Source organism: Marmota marmota, unplaced genomic scaffold (assembly GCF_001458135.2).
Source record: "Marmota marmota marmota unplaced genomic scaffold, marMar, whole genome shotgun sequence".
NCBI lineage: Eukaryota > Metazoa > Chordata > Mammalia > Rodentia > Sciuridae > Marmota > Marmota marmota.
The window spans coordinates 4,416,985-4,436,009 of record NW_026000108.1 but is presented as its reverse complement, the minus strand read 5'-3'; the positions used below and the strand labels follow the sequence as shown (position 1 = coordinate 4,436,009).

General features: G+C 58.5%; 1 protein-coding gene across 2 annotated transcripts in view; it reads left to right on the top strand.

Annotated features, from left to right (window-relative positions):
- The window catches only part of Man2b2 (mannosidase alpha class 2B member 2), a 29,827-nt gene extending 11,415 nt beyond the window's left edge, over positions 1-18,412 (top strand). Inside the window, exons 8-19 of one of the 2 annotated variants that reach the window (XM_048784146.1) lie at positions 2,165-2,355; positions 3,294-3,453; positions 4,852-5,009; positions 7,566-7,825; positions 11,544-11,735; positions 12,085-12,337; positions 12,786-12,896; positions 12,986-13,199; positions 14,893-15,006; positions 16,341-16,453; positions 17,098-17,215; positions 18,139-18,412. In XM_048784146.1, the coding sequence (XP_048640103.1) occupies positions 2,165-2,355; positions 3,294-3,453; positions 4,852-5,009; positions 7,566-7,825; positions 11,544-11,735; positions 12,085-12,337; positions 12,786-12,896; positions 12,986-13,199; positions 14,893-15,006; positions 16,341-16,453; positions 17,098-17,215; positions 18,139-18,236 (1,982 nt within the window). In that variant the 3' untranslated portion in view covers positions 18,237-18,412. Of the gene's footprint in view, positions 1-2,164; positions 2,356-3,293; positions 3,454-4,851; positions 5,010-7,565; positions 7,826-11,543; positions 11,736-12,084; positions 12,338-12,785; positions 12,897-12,985; positions 13,200-14,871; positions 15,007-16,340; positions 16,454-17,097; positions 17,216-18,138 lie in introns of those variants that run through there. The other variant, XM_048784145.1, reaches the window with a different exon arrangement.
- Positions 18,413-19,025: the final 613 nt, after the last annotated feature.

Below are 19,025 nucleotides of genomic sequence, written 5' to 3'. Positions count from 1 at the left end.
GGATCATGGGTACTCAGGGGTTCAAGGCTGCAGCACTGTGTAGAGTGGGCACCAGCACCAGGCCTTGGCCTGGCCACCCAGGGACACCCTGGCTGGCCTGGGCCCTGGCTGTCTGCTCCTCAGGCCCACACCTGCCCAGCTCCAGCAGCTGCAGCCGAGCTGGCTGCCTGCACTCCAGCCACCAGCCCTGCTCCTGGACGAGGGCTTGGCTTCAGCGCTGTCCCCAGCCCTTTGTGCCAGGTTAGGAACGTGGCTTGCCAGCCCCTGCTTGAGAGACTGCTTCAGGGCCTGCAGGGTACAGCAAAGCTGCTGGTAGCATCAGCACCCTGTTCCTGTGGGCCCTACAACCCACACCCCCTGAGCACCCCGCTGGCGGCTCCTGCAGGTCTGCTCACCTGCCTAGCTTGGGGGACAGGTAGAAATTGCTCTTCTCAGCCCACTCCCAGACCCCCTCGGGCCTCCACAGGGGGATGGCTTTGGCCAAATGTTGAAATCTACATTGGTTGCATAAGATGAGCAGCCCAGCCAGGCTGGGTGGGATGGTGGCTGGGCCACCATGAGCCAGGAAAGCGCAGGCTCTCAAATGCAGCCCTTCCTCCCAGCTCTGCCTAGCACTGACTGCCATGCTTGGCTGACTGCTTTGGGAAAGGAGGCAGTGATGAAGAGGCATGCCACGGCTGTCCCCAGAGAGCTGAGGAAGCCCAGGGGCATCTGGCCGAGTGGCCACCATGTCATGTGGCCTGGGCACCTGGAGCTAGGCCTATCTGGGGCCTCCCAGCCACAGTGACAGGCAAGGACCGGCCCTGGGCAGTGACTCCCAGCACACCTGGGTTTGGGTCACACCCCTCCCAGCATGAGCTGTTGCTCCAGCAAGTGGAGACCCTTCTTGAGCTCTGGGGTGTCATGGTAAAATGGCGTTTCTGCAGGACTAGGGGGGACACCCACGTGAAAGCTTCCTGGTGGCCAGCCCCCTTCTCCCTGTTTATGTCCTTTCAAAGAGAACTCAGATGGACTGTGGCTGCAGGGCTCCAGGGGACCTGGCTGCTGCTCAGACTCATGCCTGTCGGGAGTTAGGCTTACCACTCTGGGCCTCGGTCTCAGGCTGCGTGGAGATGGGGTGGGCTGCACAGCTGCCAGGACCCTCTGGTTTGCGCCAATTTGCTGAGGGGTGTGGCTACAGGTGGGGAGAATGGGTTCCCGGGTGGGGGCACGGCTACAGTCAAGGTGGGCAGAGATGATGTGGGCGTGGCTACAGTGAAAGTGGGGGTGGGATTTGTCCTGGGGACCGGATGCGCCCTCAGTGGGGGCGGGTGGTTAGAGCTAGGCAGGAGAGTTGTGGGCGTGGCCACGTCCAGGCTGGCTGCTCTAATTAGCGTTTGGGCTGTGAAGTTGCCTGATAGGGAATCCGGCCCCCAGCCTTGACCCCAGGCCCTCATCCGTTTCGCCATGAAGCTGCAGGGGACGCTGCCTATCTGACTCCACAGCCTGTGGCCTTTCCTCTGGGCCGTGGGGCACCCACCAGGGACTGGCCCAGGTCTGTGGGGAAGAGCAGGGAAGAGGCACAGGGCAAACCCGGGTCAGCAAAGAGGCAGACCTTGCAGGGAACTGAGAACCCCCTTGGGAGACAGGCAGACCGAGGTGCTCAGCCGCCTCCCTCCCGGGCCCTGGCAGCCAGACAGCAGCTACCTGGGATGGCTCAGCTCCCACACCACCCCGAGCATTCTCCCTGGGCCTCGGGAGGCTGCTGAAGTGCAGGCCTGTCCCAGGACTCCCCGTGGCCCGGGGCTCACACAAAGCCCTCCTTCTGGGGCTGTGTCCTACCCACCTGGTTCCTGTCTTGCTCTCTTCCCTCCCTGAGGTTTCCCAGATACCATCTTGCCACTGGCCTTGCTCCTCCTGCACCTACTCTGTCCCCAACCTGCCCTGACACTCCTGCCCTGCCCCAGGCTCTCCAGGGCTCCCTGAGCAGTTCTCTTCTGGCTTGGAGAAGGTCCCTGGACTGAGAGCCACAGCCTGGGGTCACCGCCTGCCCAAGTTGCCCTCCTAGGCCACCCAGGCACACTTTGCCTATCTGGTCCCCGTTCCTGAGCAGTGCAAGAGTGAGGACATAGTGGGCTCCACAGGCAAGGGACCCTCAAACTCCCTGTCTGCCCTCGTCTCCCAGAACCATTTGCTGCCTGGACGGGCTTCTACACCTCCCGCAGTATGCTCAAGGGGATGGCACGGAGAGCCAGCGCCCTGCTGTACGCAGGGGAGTCCATGTTCACGCGCTACATGTGGCCAGTGCCCCACGGGGCTCTGGACCCCGCCTGGGCCCTGCAGCAGCTCCAGCAGCTCCGCTGGGCCGTCTCAGAGGTAAGGCCAGGCTTCTCAGCCAGAGGGGTGGGACTGACACCCCTACTCTGCATCCTTGTCCCAGCAAATCCTCCAGCCCAGGCTTTGGGGCCCCATTTCACAGATGAGAACAGCGAGACTCCCCATCACTGGGTCGTGCACCATGAAGCTGGGCCAAGTTCTCTTGGCACCCAGCTGGTGGCTTCAAAGCTTTATATGTAATTCTTCCAAGAGGAATAAGGACCAAGTAGAATGGCAGTGGTGTCAGCCAGTCCTGCCTGGAGCTAAACCATAGCCCCACTGTGACCTCAGTGACAACATCTAGGAGGGTGGTGGGGCAGTCGTGACCATAGGCTTGACATGGTTGGCACTGCGGCTGCCACATAGCCAGGGTTCCTGGCCTTCCCTCTCCACGTGCTCCCCAGGTAGGAAAAGTGAGGCCCCAGGAGCCTTGTATGCTGTCCATGGTCACCCATCCACATGGGGCCATGCTGGCTGTGACTTCTTTACAGCTGCCTGAAGGGGCACTGGCAGAACTCGCCTTGTGCTGGGCATAGACTGCCCTAAAGTCCGTCAGAGCAGCCGGCCACAGCAGCTTCCACTGTGGAGCTCCATGTCCCCTTCTGTGAGGACACAGTCCTGCCCCTGCCTCGGAGCAGAGGAGTGTCAATGTCGTGTGGTGTGAAGGGTGCCCAGAACAAACCAGCCACACGTGGGGCAAGATGGACCAGGTGGGGCAGGTCCTTCCCAGAGTCCCCTGGCTGCCCAGGATGGCAGACCTGGCCAGGGGTTCCACAAGGTCAGCGAAAGGGGGCCAGCTCTGCAGCCTCTCTCACCTCGGCTTCCTCTTCTGGGAAGTGGGAGGGATGCCCACCTTCTCCCCTGGCATGAGACCAGCACCTCGTAGGGTCAGGTCCTGATCCCCGCCTCTTCCTCACATCTGACAACGGGTGCCACAGGTCCAGCACCATGATGCCATCACTGGAACTGAGTCCCCCAAGGTGAGAGACATGTACATGGAGCATCTGGCCATAGGGATGCAGGGCGTGCGCAAGATAATGTCCTCTATTGTCCTGGACAAGTTCCAGCTCAGGATGACAGCCCGGGCAGCTGAATCAGGTAAGCCAGACCCCCACAGAGAGGCTGAGGCCCCCCTCTGAGAATAGAGCCCAGAAGGGCCAGGGAGGGGGCCTAGTGACCTGAGTCCACAGCCCCTGCGACCCCTTACTGTTGGCATGACCTTGACCTTGGCAGTGGCTCCAGTGCCCCAGGCCTCCATTTCTTCATCTACTGGATGAGGAAGGGCTGACATGAGTCTTGGGGATGGTAAGCCTGGCGTCTGTAAGACTGGACCTGTCATGGTCCTCGTTTCATAGCTGGGATCCTGAGACCGTTTATTTACTAGCTCAGGGCCACACGGGTCGGAAGGAACAGAGCAGGGGTCTGACCCCTTAACCCATGCTTCCCTGCCTTGCAGGGAAGATGCCAGTGTCCTTGGCCCCGTCCTGTTCCCAGCACCCTCCTGGGCTCAGCTGGGCTGCAGATCACCTCCTGGCGGCCGTTGGATCCGCCTCCTGATCACAAGGTTTCACGAGTTAGAGTGTCCAATGTACCAGTTCACCCAGGACGGGGGCTGTCAAACCCGAAAAATCCTGGGCAAATGGGGATAATTGGTCTCCCTACAGAAGCACGAGGTTTTCCTATCCACGGTCCTGATCCCCGCCGCTGCCTTCACTGTGGTCACAGCACTTCCCGATGCTCCCCCGGCCTTCCCGCCGCCCCAGCAGTGCCTGGGCGGTGCCATCTTCCAGCCCTGCCCTTGCCCTTCCCACTTGCAGGTCTGGAAGGCCTTGGGGACCAGGACTGGAATAAACAGGACCCCCACCCTGGGGCATCAGGGCACTGAGAGAGACAGTCACAGACAGGCCCCTGTGAGATGGGCTTTGATGTCCTTGCCAAGTGGCACAGTTGATGGGCAACCACTCCAATGCCATGCTCATGCCATCCCCACAGGCACACAGGGAGTCAGGAGAGAAGACAGAGAAGCCGTCCCAGGCACAGGGGAGGAGCCAGCAGAGCAGGGAGGCTGCAAAGCGGGGTGCCGTGTTGGGGATCCTGGGACATCCAGCACAGGAGATGGCGGGATGGGAGAGACGGGAGGCCAGGCCCATGATGCAGGGCCCTCAAGTGCCAGTTCAGGCCCCAGAGAATTTTTTTCCTCACAATGCCAAGTACGCAAAGCTTTGGATCCAGGCCTCGGAAGCTGGGTCACTTTAGGCCAATGACTGTACTTCTCGTGTCTCAGTCTCCTCATCAGTAAAGTGGGCCAATGGGGAGAGATGTGTGAGGGACAGCGGACCCTCAGCCACCCGAGGGACACCTCATTTTCCCTTTGTTCCTTCCCCGCTCAGGGACTGCACTGACTCACATGTGACCAAGCTGTGCACCTGCTCCTCCCTGGCTCCCCAGGGGGCTCCAGAGGGCTGGGTCTCACCTACCTTTTTCCCATGTACCCAGAGGTGTGGAGTGAGCCAGGCAGCAACCCGAGGCCTGATGGGTACTCTGCCTCAGTCTACAACCCATTGGCCTGGACCGTCACCACCATCGTCACCCTGACTATTCACTTCCCCAGAGTCAGTGTCACAGACGAAATGGGCCACCCCGTGCCCGCACAGGTATGGACATGTGGTCCTGCAGGAGGGACGTTTGCCATTTGCCACTTGCTGATCTAATCTGTGTCCCACTTGCACATGCAGAAAGGTCTGGGGGTCTTAAAGGGCTGAACAGGGCTGCGGATGTTGGCGAGGCCCAGGCTGCCCCCCGCCCCCCCCCCCCAGCCACGTCCGCACGAGTTGCCATCTCTTCTCCCCTTCCGCTGCCTGGAGCCGCCCTGGTTCCAGAAGACACTCTGTCATCCAGCCCATGCCCCCTTGGGGAGGAGGGAGAGGGAGTGACATGGCTCAGCCACTCAGCACACCCTCCAGGTGGGGTGCTGGGCCCCTGGACAGGAGTGAGGCCCAGCCCACCAGGGGACACAGTCACAGATGGTTATGGTGTGGAGGGTGACTCAGGAGCCAGTGGAGGGTCCCCAAGCCGAGACCGAGGAGGAGGGGAAGCCTGGAGTAGACCCAGCACACGCCACCCCTGTGTCCTGAGTGCAGTGCCCATGGAGAGGAGTCCTCTCCGCAGGGATTTCTGGAGCTCCGCCGTGGGTCAGACCCTTCCTAGGTGCAGGGACACTGTAGTAACCACAGGACAGAATCCCTGCTGTCTGTCAGGGGATAATATTCTAGTGGTGAGACAGGTGAGAAGCAAAATAAGACGTGGCCAGTGGCAGCTGTGGGGAGACAGTTAACAAGCACCAGGGCTGGGGCCCACCTGACTAGGTGGCCCAGGTCGCAGCCCGCACGGTGGGGTGAATGGGACAGAGTGTCTGTGTTTGGGGTAAAGGTCAGGTTGGGGGCAGGAGTGGCAATCGTGGGTTTAACACTAGGCCCCCAGGAGCCTCCCCAGGGGACGCGGAAACTGCATGCCTCAGCTGCAGAGCAGGTGGGAGGTCCCCAGCCCAAGCCTCTTACTCGTGGCTCTCAAAAAAGGGGTCAGTGGATCAGACAAGTTGAAGGGGCAGGAAAAAGATCTATTCATGATGCCCAGAGAAGAGAAGATGGCAGGCTGTGGTGCTCAGAAACCCAACTCCCCGCAGTGAGAGTCAGGCAAGGGAAGGGAGGGGGCTGAGGACAGGCGAGGGCCTCTGACTAGAGGCACATGGGTGCCCTGGGTGGGGTCTGCTCATGGTGAGAGCTTGGCGGCCTTGAAAATGGCTCATTACCGTTATCTTGGTGTCTTCTGCCTTAAAGTGGGGGACAGGTAACTTTCAGGCAAATCAGCCTGTGCTCCCAGACCTGGACGGCAGGCCTTAAATGGGCACCCAGGCTGCGAGCAGTCTGACGCAGTCTGACGCAGGGTTCAGGTGGGAAGGGGGCGGATCCAGCCTGAAGGCAGAGTTTTCCCGCCCTGTTATGGCACAGGACAAAAGCAGGCTTGGCCCCAGGCACAGTGGCACAGGCCTATAATCCCAGAGGCTCAGGAGGCTGAGGCAGGAAGATCGTGAGTTCAAAGCCAGCCTCAGCAACAGGGAGGCACTAAGCAACTCAGTGAGACCCTGTCTCTAAATAAAATACAAAACAGGGCTGGGGATGTGGCTCAGTGGTTGAGTGCCCCTGAGTTCAATCCCTGGTACCAAAAAAAAAAAAAGCAGGCCCCCGAGCTGTTCCCATCATGGGTGACTAATATGAATAGTTCCCCTGTGTGACGTCCAGAGGGAGTGATTTGTAAAGTAGCTAAAAGCAACCTAAGCTGGGGGCTTTTCTAAGACCCCTTCCAACACCCCATCCCAAGCCAGATACCTTGTAGCTGGGGAGAACCCAGGAGGATCGACCTGAAAGGGTCCTTCTCTGTGGAGACAAGGGATGGGGGTTGCCCCTTCCGAGGAAGTGAGGAGGAGCTGCGTCTTGCTGGAACTGAGGACCCCCTCACCGAGGGGGGAGGAGGAGGAGGGTCTTAAAAACTCCTCTGGTGCTGTGGTAGATGGTTGGGACAAGAGAGGGTTTGGGGACACCTGGGCTACTGCCAGGGAGGGTCCACAGCAGCTATCACCAGCCGGAGGCCACAAAGACGAGACGGCAAGAGGCCGAGTCCTGGGAATGAGCACGGTGGGGCATGGTGGCCTGGACAGTAGCTGTGGGTGGTGAGCTGGAAGGGCCACAGCAGGGTTCCCGCCGGGGAAGCCTGGGGGAGCAGGTGGGGTGAGGAGTGGCCATGAGCTCAGCCATGGACGACCAGGTGGAGGCATCTAGCAGGAAGCCGTCCTTGTGGGTCTCGGGTTCCAGGACAGATCAGAGGTTAAGATCAGGGCATCAGTCACTTGGCAGATGAAGGAGGATTGAAGGAGCTGGGGTGACCCTGAGTAAGAGAAGCCCTGGGCACCCTGAGAGCCAGCCATCTTCAGGCCACTAAAATAGGCTCCAGGGGCCATTATGTTTTGTGGTGGTCCTAGGGGGTGCAGCCAAACCAAGGGAGGACAAGGAGAGCTCAATCCAGGAGACAAGGACACTGCTGGCTCAGTGGACAGTGAGCACCCCCTGTCCAGGAGGGATGCAAGCCAGGGGTCACCAGTGGACCGTGTCCTCCCTGCGCTGAAATCCACCTCCACTCCATCCTGCTGGTTGCAGATCCAGAACTCAACGAAGGACCTCTCTGCCTACGACCTGCTCATCCTGAGCGTCATCCCGGGACTCAGTTACCGGCACTACAGGGTCATGCCCACTACAGAGGCCCAGGAGGCTACCACCATGGCCACCACGCTCCGGTTTAAGAGCAAACTGAGGAGACATAGCAGCTCACAGAAAAAGCGCTTGGTGACCATGGCAAACGACTGCTACACCGTGCAGTTCGACCAGGACACCAACCTGATGCACAGCATCTGGGAGAGGTAAGGCTCAGCCACTGCTGGTCTGCGGCAGAGGCACACCCAGGGCCTGGACCAGTAGGGCCCCCAGTTCCCATTGGTGTCTCCATTGGCTCACCCGCCTGAGAGAAGGACCAAATGTGGTGAGGCCTCTTCCTGCTCTTGTGATCTTTAATTCAAGGCGTATGAGTCTAGGCCAAGGCAAAAAAAAAGAAAAAAAAAAAAAAAAAGCTTTCTTATGCCTTCTAATTCCAAAGATTCCAAAGCTGTTATCCAGAGAAAAGAGGGCATTGAGGGAGTCACCCTGAAAATAAATATGTTCATATTATCCACTTTAACTGAGAATCTCTATTCAGGAAATAGTCACACTGTCTCTAGAACATGAAGTGTGTTGGTCAGCTTTTCATTGCTATGACAAAATACTTGAGAAAACCACTTAGAGGAGGAAAGGCTTCTTTGGCTCCCAGGTGCAGAGGTTTTGGTCCATAGTTAGCCAGCTCCGTTGCTTTGGGCCTGAGGCAAACATCATAGTGGAAGGGCATGGCAGAGGACAGCCACTCAGTTCACGACAGCCTCAGCAGAGAGCAGGGGAGAAGGGGAGGGTCCAGGTACAAGATAAAGTCCCCCAAAGCATGCCCCTCAAGGACCCACTCTGCTCAGCCACACCCCTCCTCCTGCTGGTTTTCACCACTTCCCAGCAGTCCATCGCTGTCGGTGGGTTGATCCACATGAGGTTACAGCCCTCGTGAGCCAGTCACCCCCAGATTCCTGCCTCTGAACATTGCTCTATTGGAGACCAAGCCTTCCATACATGAGCCTTTGGGGGACCTTCAGTTCAAACTACAACAGGAAGGGACCCTCAACATCGTTTATTCGTATCCACCCACTCCCCGGCCATCTGTCCACCCACCTTTCCATCCATCCATCCATCCATACCTGGACCCCCACCCACCCACCCCACTCTCAGCCTTCCCTCTGTCCCGTACTGCCCTGTGCTCATCCCGCCGGCCAGCCTGTGGGAGAGGCGTTTGTGCTGGTGGTGTGGACAGGGCTGGGGCAGGGTCTTCAGCAGCCCTCCACTGCCCAGAGCGTGGGACTTCCCTGGGAGTTGGGCCACGGATTCCTCCCTAGATGTGGGCAGCTGGAGCAGCTGGCAGCAGGCGGAAACGGAGCAGGGCGCCAGCCACGTGAGCCTCCCCGGCCAGGCTGGGAGAAGCCGAGTGCCTTCCTTCCGTCAGTCCCCAGCACCACCTTGCCGCCTCCTTCCTCCAGTCCGAAGACGGGCACACCGAGGCCCTGCCTACCCAGCACTCTCCAGTCCCAGAGCCCACGCCACGCTGTCCTGTGCCTGGCCCTGTCTCTCTCGCTCTGGAACTCTGGGGTGAGGACAGGGATGTTCTTATTAGGTTCCCAAAGCCCACCTGTCACCTGCACAGAGGAGGGGCTGCGGGAGCTGGGGGGCTCAGGGGAGGTGCAGCAGAGGTGGCTGAAGCCTGGGATCCAGGCACAGAGCGGGGGAGCCCGTTGCCCCTTCAAGGGAACCGGCCCGCGCAGAGCCTCAGGAGGAGCCGTGCAAGTTGAGAGGCCCTTGGCCCTAATGTGACAGCTTCCTGAGGTGGCCACCTTCCACACTTTTCACCTCTAAATGTGCATTCAGCAGTTTTAGTGTCCTCGCAGTGGTGCAGCTGTCCCCCAGTCCATTTTGAGCCCTTTTGTCACCCAATAACCCGCCTGCAGTGTGGCAGCCACTTCCCCAGGAGCCTCCCCCAGGGCCCTGGCCACCCCGGCCAGCTTTCTGTGTCCGTGGATTTTTCCAATCTGGACATTTCATATACGTAGCGACCTACCTGTTGTGGCCTATTTGTGTCACCGAGGACCTGTCCTCCAGGTTTACATGTGGTAGCAAAGGCCAGCGCCTCATTCCTTTTTAAGGCCAAATGGTGTCCATTGCATGGACCGGCCATAGTCTGTTCACCTTTCTTTAGTCAAGGGACACTTGGGTTGTTTGTCAATGATGCTGCTGTGAACAGTCACTAGTGCTTGGGTGGACACACGTTGACATTTCCCTTGGGTATGACCAGGAGTGGACTTGCTAGGTTGTGGGGAAACTGGGTTTCAGCTTTTTTTTTTTTTTGGCGGGGACTTACCAGGGATCTACCCAGAGACACTTAGCCACTGAGCCACATCCTCAGCCCTTTTTTTTCTTTTTCTAAGTTGTTGATGGACCTTTATTTTATTTGTATGTGGTGCTCAGAATTGAACCCAGTGCCTCATGCATGCCAGGCAAGTGCTCTACCACTGGCCACCTCAGCCCTTTTTTATATTTTATTTGGAGGCAGGGTCTTGCTGAGTTGCTTAGGCCCTCACTAAGTTGCTGAGGCTAACTTTGAATTCATGATCCTCCTGCCTCAGCCTCCCCAGCCACTGGGATTATAGGCATGTGCCGCTGCGCCCACCTGCTCCGCTTTGCCTTCCCACCAGCACTGTGTGGAAGCCCCCGTGTGTCACATCCCCCGTCACTTGTCTCTGCCATTTCAGTCATGGCCGTTCTGTGGGTGTGAAGTGGTACTGCCCTGTGTTTTTGATTTGCATGTCCTTGATGACTAGTGATGGTGAGTATCTCTATGTGCTTATTGGCAGTGGCCTATCACCATAGTGAAATGTGTACCCAGGTCTTTGGCCACTTTTAAATTGGGTTGTCTTTGCACTGTTGGATTGTAGGAGCTCTTTATGTATTGTAGGTGGGTGGTCCCTGAGCAGATATAGGATTCGCACATTGTTTCCCCCAGTCTTGGACTTTATCCTGTCTCCGTGGCCTTTGAAAAGAAGCTAGGGCCGTGGGCCTGGGCCAGGAGATCAGAGGCCTTTTGTGTCAGACAATTGTACATCACTGCTTTTTCTCCTCTGCATCAGGGTCTCAGCAGGACCCTTCTTAACACGTCTCCTTTCTTCCCCTCCTGGCTCCTTCCCCAGACCACGGAAGTCCTCAAAGTGGGCGCAGAGCTGTGCGGTTCTTCCCACTCTGCCCACAGCAAGTCCAAGCCCATTAAAAATAACATACCAACACGTCCCTTGATGAGGCTACATATATATTTGCAATTAAAATATACATCTCTAGGGCCATGGGACCCCTCCCCATCTGCCCATATCCTCCATCTTAACCAGAACAACCTAAGGGGGGTGAGCAGGAGTTTTGGAGTCTGAGCTGAACTTGAACGGGCTGGCCTCCTTCCCAGATGTGCTGCGTTGGTCGAGCAACGGCACATGGCCCAGCCGCTGTGCCTCCACGTGCCTCAGAGTGAAACTGGTTAACAGGTCGTGTCCCTGGGGCCTGAGGGTCAGGAGAATTTAACCAGGTGAAGGATGGCTCTGGCATGTGATGTGACATGGGGTCATAAATATGGTGTCCTGCTGGACAGCTCAGGGTCAGCAGGACAGAAATCCCTTCCAGTACTGGTGTGGCTCACAGACCCTGCTGGCCACCTGGATGGCCCAACCCCTGTGATGGTGCCCTCTGCTGGGCCTGGAATGCAGCCCACAGAGATAGGGGTGGGATCCGAGGTCCGGCTGGCTCTGGCTGGGGTCTTTACATGGACCCCACTGGGTCCTGGTGACCGTTATGCAGACTCCTTGTGGGTGATTCTCATTCTGGCCTCTTGGCTGCATGTGGACGGGGGATGGTCTGCTGGCTCCAGACCCCGTGCAGAACAATGGTGGTGTGTTCTCTTGCTCGCCACTGCAGAGAAAGCAACCGCACAGTGCCCCTGACGCAGGAGTTCCTGGAGTACCACGCCAACGGCGACGTGCACCAGGGCCCCGTTTCTGACAATTACCAGTTCGCTGCCAACAAGACCGCAGTGCCCGCCTGGAAGACTGTGGTGATGGAGATCGTGAGGGGCAAGCTGGTGACTGAGGTCCGGCAGTACTTCTACAGGTGCCTGGGAATGCCCTGGACTAGCCGATGAGCGAGTGCGGCCACCCCGGGGGCTGCCCTGGCATTCAGTTGAGGCTGCCATCTCTGGGCATGCTTTCTCATGTGCATGGGCCTAGTCATTTGTCCGGAGCCTGGGTTCAGAGAGGGGCTCTTGTTAGGTCCAGGCCCACACAGCAGCTCCATGGTGTCAGGGACCCAGGCTCCTCCCGCAGCATTTCTGAGTGTGCCATGGTGCACGTGGCCCTGGGAGGCCCCCTTTCTACCCAGCCTGCCAGCAGGAAGGACGGGCAGAGGAAAGGAGCACAGGGAGGCTCTGCAGCCTTACCTCCCACGCCTCCTCTTCCTCCAGGAACACCGCTGCCCAGAATCACACCTTGGCAATCCACTCCCGGCTTGCCCACGTGTCTTCGGACCCCGACCAAGAGCTCCTCTGTCACCGGATAGAGCAGAAGTACCGAGTGGGCCCCTTGGAGCTGAACCGAGAGGCCATCCTGAGGACCAGCAGTGATATAAATAACCGGAAGCTCCTCTATTCAGACAACAACGGCTACCAGATGCAGCGGAGGCCCTACCAGGCCTTTGCGAACAACGTCATCGCCCGGGTAACCCACCTTACCACACACTGCACCCTGCCACACGCTGCCTGACCCCTTTAAGCAGCAGAGGCCTCTGGAGAGAGTTCCTTTAATGCCCCCTTACCCCAGATCTGCCTCCGCAGGGTTGAGCACACAGGCTCCCAGTCAGACTGTGTCCGGATTCTGGGGCTACCACATATGTATGAGAGAGCTCGGTTTGTACCTCTTTCCTCTTCTGAAGCATCAGTGCTTTGTCAGTGGGTCCTTTGAGGGTTGGTGTGCTGCTCTGTGTTGAAGGCCTAGAGCCATCAGCTGGGCCACATGGCTAGGGAGCACCAGAGCAGAGAGCTGAACCCCCGTGCACTGGCCTCCAAGGTCAGGGCACCTCCTCTGTGTGCCACCGAGCCTTGGGGGCTGGCCGGGCAGCCTGCACCACCCTTCACCCAGAATGCCCGCGGTGGTGCTTATGTTGCAGAATTACTTCCCCATGGTGCAGTCGGCCTTCATCGAGGACAACAAAAGCAGGCTGGTGCTGCTGTCGGAACGCGCCCACGGCATCTCCAGCCAGGACAACGGACAGGTGGAGGTAGGAGGCCTGGTCTGACCTTCTGCAGCCCCTCAGAGCCACCCGTGAGCGCTCTACACAGGGAGGCCCTCAGACAGCCCCTCCTGCAGGTCATGCTCCACCGGCGGCTGTGGAACAACCTGACCTGGAACCTGAACTACAACCTCACGCTGAATGACACCTCGATCGTCTCCCCGATGCTCTGGCTTCTGCTGGGGCCCCACTCAGTCACCACTGCCCTGCGCCCAAGGATGGGGCTGGCACTGCAGCACAGGCCCATCGTGCTGGTCAGAGAGCTGGCCAGCAAAGGGGTGCCCATGGCACGTAGGTATCGCTTCTGCCCCAGAACGAGCCTTTGAGCCATGGTGGCCTCAGGAGGGACTCATGCCCTCAGGGATCTGGGCAGCTTTGGGGTAAGGAGGAGCCTCAGAGATTGAGGGCAAACAATGGGTCGCTCAAGGGCACGCTGCTGGCAAGCACAGAGCGGGGGCTCGAAGCTGTGCCACTCTGCACCTCTCCCTGATGTGTCTTAATGTGACACTGTCCCCACGCCACTTGAGGCCTGGGGTCCCAGCATTTGAAAGCCAGGTTTTGTCTGAGTCTGGGCATGCTCACCAGGCGGCCCAGCCTGCAAGGCTGCGCTTTGCCTCCCCGGAGGCATCTGTAGATTAGTAACCATGCAGTTCTGTATCATTAAAATAGTGGAACCAGAGTAACATTAAACCGGGATTCCACCAGAAGACGGTCCTTGGAGCAGGCTTTGAAAAAGTAAAGACCTAGCTACATTCTGGCCCCATCCTCAGGATCCTGGAACTCAGTTCGTTGCCTGCCCACTTGCAGAGCTGTTGATTAGGGTGTGCTTGCAAGGTATTTCCTCCTCCAGTTTCAGACCAGAACCTTCCCAGGGCCTCCACATTCAGGCAGGCTGTTACCCACTCTTGCAGCATGCATTTCCCCAACTGCAGGCCGAGGTGCCTCAGATGCAGCCCTGCCCTGCAGGAGTTTTCACAGCCTGAAGGGGGGACATGATGGTGCCTTGCGTTTGGAGGAGCACAGCTGGAAGGACACACACCACTCCAGGTGTCCTCCCAGCTGGGACATGCTGCGCTCAGACAGCACCTGTTCCCCGCTCCCCAGATTAGTCTGCTTCCCATCACAGTGATGAGATCTCTGGGAAAACCAACTCTAAGGAGAAAGGTTATTTTGGCACATGGTTTCAGAGGTTCCAGTCCCTGGATCCAGTCCATGGTTTCAGAGGTTCCAGTCAGGACAATCCGTGATGTTTGGAGCCTTGGTGGAGGATGTCAGCTCACCTTGCAGAGGCTGGGAAACAGAAGGGATTGAGAATCAGTGTCCCCATCAAAGACCTGCCTCCAGTGAGCTAACTCCCTCCCAAGAGCACAGGCTGGTGACCAAGTCTTCAACACATGGTCTTTGGGGACAGACAAGTTCCAAACCATAGCACCACTCAAAACTGAGACTCTGACTTCCCATCTCGAAGAGCAGCAGACCCAGGGAAGGCTTCTGATGGTCCTGCTGGCGTGAGGTGTCTGTGTGGCTGGGGTGCCGTGCGCAGCTGCAGCTTGAGCGTGCCTCCAAGCAGGGCAGATGGATGTCAGGACAGGAGGAACTGGCTTCCCAGACCCCAAGTAGAAGGCAGAGCTGCAGGATCCTGGTGGAGCTCTCTGGGCCTTAGTCTCATCTGTCGTTTGAATGTCTAGACTGGGGAGGCTGCAGATCCTTCCAGCCCCTCAGCTCTGTGATCCCAGCCGTTGGATGTGGAGGGAACAGCCTTCAGGGGAAGGGCCTGCAAGGGCAAGGGCAAGGGCATGGACGCCTGGGGCGCCAGGACCGCAGGTCTCAGGCTGACTGGCATAGGCTGCACACAGGTTGGGAGAGAGATGGGCCGGAGGCCGGGGAGACGCCACATGGAGAGTTCTGAGTGCCAGAAGGAGGAGTTGGTCCTGAACCCCTCCTCGCCCTATCTGTCTTGCAGGATCCGCCCCAAAGCTCCCAGTACCCCAGGAGCAAGAAGCCGTGACACTGCCCCCAAATCTGCACCTGCAGATCCTGAGTATCCCTGGCTGGAACTACAGCACAGTCCACACCAAGCACAGGTACCTTCGGAAAGGTGAGGCAGGCGTCCAGCGGTCCAGACCCACTCTTCCAGGAGACCACCAGACCCCTCAGCCCAGCGCCAAACAGGAATTACCTCAGAGTCATTGCAGTTCTGTGGGGCCCTTGTCTGGTCCCTTATCTGCAGCACAGCCCACAGAGATGGCTGTCCTTATTCTGCCCAACCCTCAGGCTGCTCAGGGTCCATCTCCCAGAAAATGGGCAGGTACCACTCCAAGAATGGGTGGCTGGTCCTGGGCTGGAGCCCAGTTGCCCCGCTTGCTGGCTGACTCTGGCCACCCCCGCCTGTGTGCAGGCTGTGGTCCATCCCCATTTGCTAGATGAGGGGCCCGGATACCTGCAACTGCCTGTAAAGTGGGCTCCCATAGCACCCCACTGCTCAGGGCAGGAGGTGGGGTCGTTCTCTGACTCTGGGTTTCAGATCCGTAACCATTCCACCAAGAGCAGACAGAAACGCCTTTTACAAACCTTTTAGCTTGTGTGGGCCCCAGCAGCCATTCCTGTGTGCCATCTGAGAGCCAGCAAGCTCCAGCCTCGGGGCGAGCTTCGTAGGACTTCAGCACCTCAGTGCCAGCCCAGAGTCTGTCGGCAGCTGGGGTGGCTGCAGGGCTGGGCTCCTGAGCCAGGGCTTCACAGACAGCGGGCCCTCTTCCCAGAACCTTGGACCCAGGGCTTCCCCTGAGCCTTCTCTCCTCTGTAAGACAGGAGCGTCAGCACCGAGCCTCCCTGTGAGGGGCGGCCAAGGGTAGGACATGAGATCCCAGGACACTAGGGCGAACAAGACCAGCGTGTCAGGCCGGGTGACCCATAGTGCTGTGGTCGCAGGGACCCCTGACTTGGTGCAGCATGAATTCATTCCTCCCCCTTGTGTTTCCATGGGGGTCAGCGGGAAAGCCGCTCTCCCTGAGGCTACCAGGACGCCATGTGCAGGATGTGCTGAAGCACCTGCCTCCTCTTTACTGTGGAAAGTGACAGCCGGCTCCCACCACTCTGGGTGGTGTGGCTGCACTCGCCTCGGAGGCAGGGCAGGAGAACTGGAGCCGTGAGGACAGCCCACTGATGACCTCACAGGGAAAGAGGACCCGGCCTCCGCCCCTGAATGACAGGCTAGGAGGCCTGGAGTCCTCCCTCCTCGGTACTCCAACTTCCTGACCATGGGCAGGGACTTCCCCCTGAACCTTGGCTTCCTCTGCTGTCAAGTGGGGACCGAGCAGCTGCCTCTCAGAGAGGCTGAGGATATGGAATGAGTCAAATGTAAAGCACCTGGGACAAACCAGGGCCTTGAGGCTGGCTGATAAGGGTCCTCACTGCCATCTTTGGTCCTTAAAGGCCACCAACCAAAGGCCCAAGCCGACCTGCACCGCGTCCTACTGCGGCTGCACCACCTGTATGAGGCAAAGGAGGACCCGTTCCTGTCTCAGCCGGTGACTGTGGATCTGGAGGTAACTGCCCCTTGCCCATCCCCGCAGACCACTGTGGCCGGCCTCCCCAGGAGAGTCTGAGGCCCTGAGTGAGTAGCCCCGTGGGCCCACCTCCCTCGTCCTCTTTTGAGGTCTCCTGGCTTTGTCAGTTACAGCAAGTCTACTTCTTCCCCTCTGATCACTGACAACACAGACAGCGTTTGCATAATTAGGAACAAAGCAGATTGTGGCGGCCTTCCTCTGAAGATGACTTAGAGGTCCAGGGGCCACCCAGCCCCACCACTGGGCTGTCTCTACCCCACCAGCCTCTGGGCCAACTTCCTCACCTGGTCAGGTGGGGAGACAGGGAGTACTCAGCCGAAAGGCTGTGGAGATGCAGCGAGAGCCTGCCCACAAGTCCAGGCACCTGAGGGTCGCAGCACCCGCCCAGGGTGGTGCCTGTCCCCCAGGCCCTCATCCGGCCAGGCAACGGGGAAGCACACAGCCTGGCCTCAGTCTCCTCCTCTGTAAATGGGCTGGCAGACCCTTCCTTTCAGAGTGGAGAGCTGGACAGACACATCCAGCAAGGCAGGGCCTGCCCTGGACAATGGACGCCACCCCTGCTGCTGCTCTGCTCGGATCTAGGGCATCTGGGGCCACCCCTCACTCTGCTTTTGTCCCTGCAGACCATCCTGCGGGGGCTGGGGCCCGTGGTGGCGGTCAAGGAGCGCTCGCTCACTGGGACCTGGGACATACGTTCGCTGCAGCGCTGGAACTGGAGGACGAAGACTGGCCACCAGAAAGGTGGGAACCCCTGCCATAGTCCCAGGCAGGTCCCAGCCAGGCTCCAGAGCTGGACAGACCTGGTGCAGATCCAGCCATCCACCTTCATGGCCACGGGGCCTCAAGGGGCCCTTTCCCCCATGACCCTGCAGCCTCCAGATTTCCAGAGTAGGTCAAGAAAGGATTGGATCAGTCTCCGCCTGCCAACGCCACACGCAGGCACGTACATGAGCGTGCATGTGTGTGAGAAGTGCACACATACACACGGACCGCACACCCTGCCCGTGCCCTGAGCAAGAGCCCCAAGCTCCTGAGTGTGGCCCAGGGGTTCTGCCAGAGTTGGCCCTGCAGAGTGGCCTTCCTGTGCCCACTCTGCACCCACCATTAGCTCCCACAGGCTGGGCAGCCTCATGCCTCCAGCTTTGCCATCCCCTCCCTCCTCCTCAGAAGGTCCCTGTCCTTGTTCTCTGGCCTCCCCCGGTCCCCGCTAGGCAGGTGGCTCTGCTGCTCTCCTGGCCTCAGTGCTTCCTCTGTCCTGGGCATCGCCTCTTGTCCACTGCACACAGCATGGGGCCGAGTGCAGAGTGGACACTTAGTGGCAGGGAGAGGAGGAGGGACCCAGGTGAGGAGGGAGGCAGGACAGGTGTGCCTCCTCAGTGGCCATGTTTTACCAGATGGCCCCGTTAGAAAACCCACAGATGTTGAGTACAGACCCCAGGGGGAAACCCGTCCACTGGGGCCAGGACCAGCCTGTATGACATGCTCCGCCTGGGCCATGCCTCAGGAGAGGGAGACGTGGAGAGACCCACTGTGTAAAGACCCCGGTGGGCACAGGCCTCAAGGGCCATGGTCACCATGGGAGCCACAGCAGGCTGTATGCAGCTGCAGGTTCTGGGGGGAGTCTGGAAGAAGCACCCTGCTGGACACACTCTGTGCTCCCCCAGGTCATCCCACCTCTCCCTCAAGACTGAAGAGAGGCCCCATCGTCACTGTCTACCCCAAGGAAATCCGCACGTTCTTCATTGACTTCCAACAGCCATGAGTGGGTTGCCACGGCTTCAGGACTGCCCCAGCCGTCAGTGCCGAAGCAGAGGAAGAGCCATCAAGAGGGACCGGGGTCGGGAACGAGCTGCTGATCCCACAGGCTGGCAGCAGAAAATGGTCCTATTTGGGATTTTTCTCTTATTTTTTTTTAAATAAAATTTATATTACAAAGTCTGGGTTCTCTCTCCAGTGCTCAAGCCCGCCCCCACTCTCCTCACACGTGAAGGATGTTTTCCTTCTTTCTTTTAATTTCTTTTGGTTTTAAAATAACCTTTACTTAAAAAAAAAAAAAAAAAGTTATGTGCATTATAGGAAACAGAAAAACACAATGAACAAAGTCATCAACACACGAGCAGCTTACAGCTGCGTGTCCTTCTGGGTCCCCAATGCACATGACGTCCAGTTTCATGTGGTCGGGCTGTTGGTGCATATCATGCCTCCCACACATCACGAATATTTACCAACTCAAAATCCCAGGGCTACATGGTTTGATAACCAAGAATGCACTGCAAATTCAGTCTGGGAAAAGAAAAAAAGAAATGTAATCTTGCCTTTTTCACAAAAGACAAAAATGGCACGACTTTGAGGTAAAGGACCGGCAGAGCCATGGTGTATGACATGCTCCGCCTGGGCCATGCCTCAGGAGAGGGAGACGCTCTGTGTCTCGCCCCACTGAAGATGAGACGACGGGGCGCACGAGGCACGGTTTCAGGAGAGCTTGTTTCCACATCCACACTGTTCACGTGTCAGCAAGAAGTTCTGTGCCACTGACTGCTTGACTTCCCAC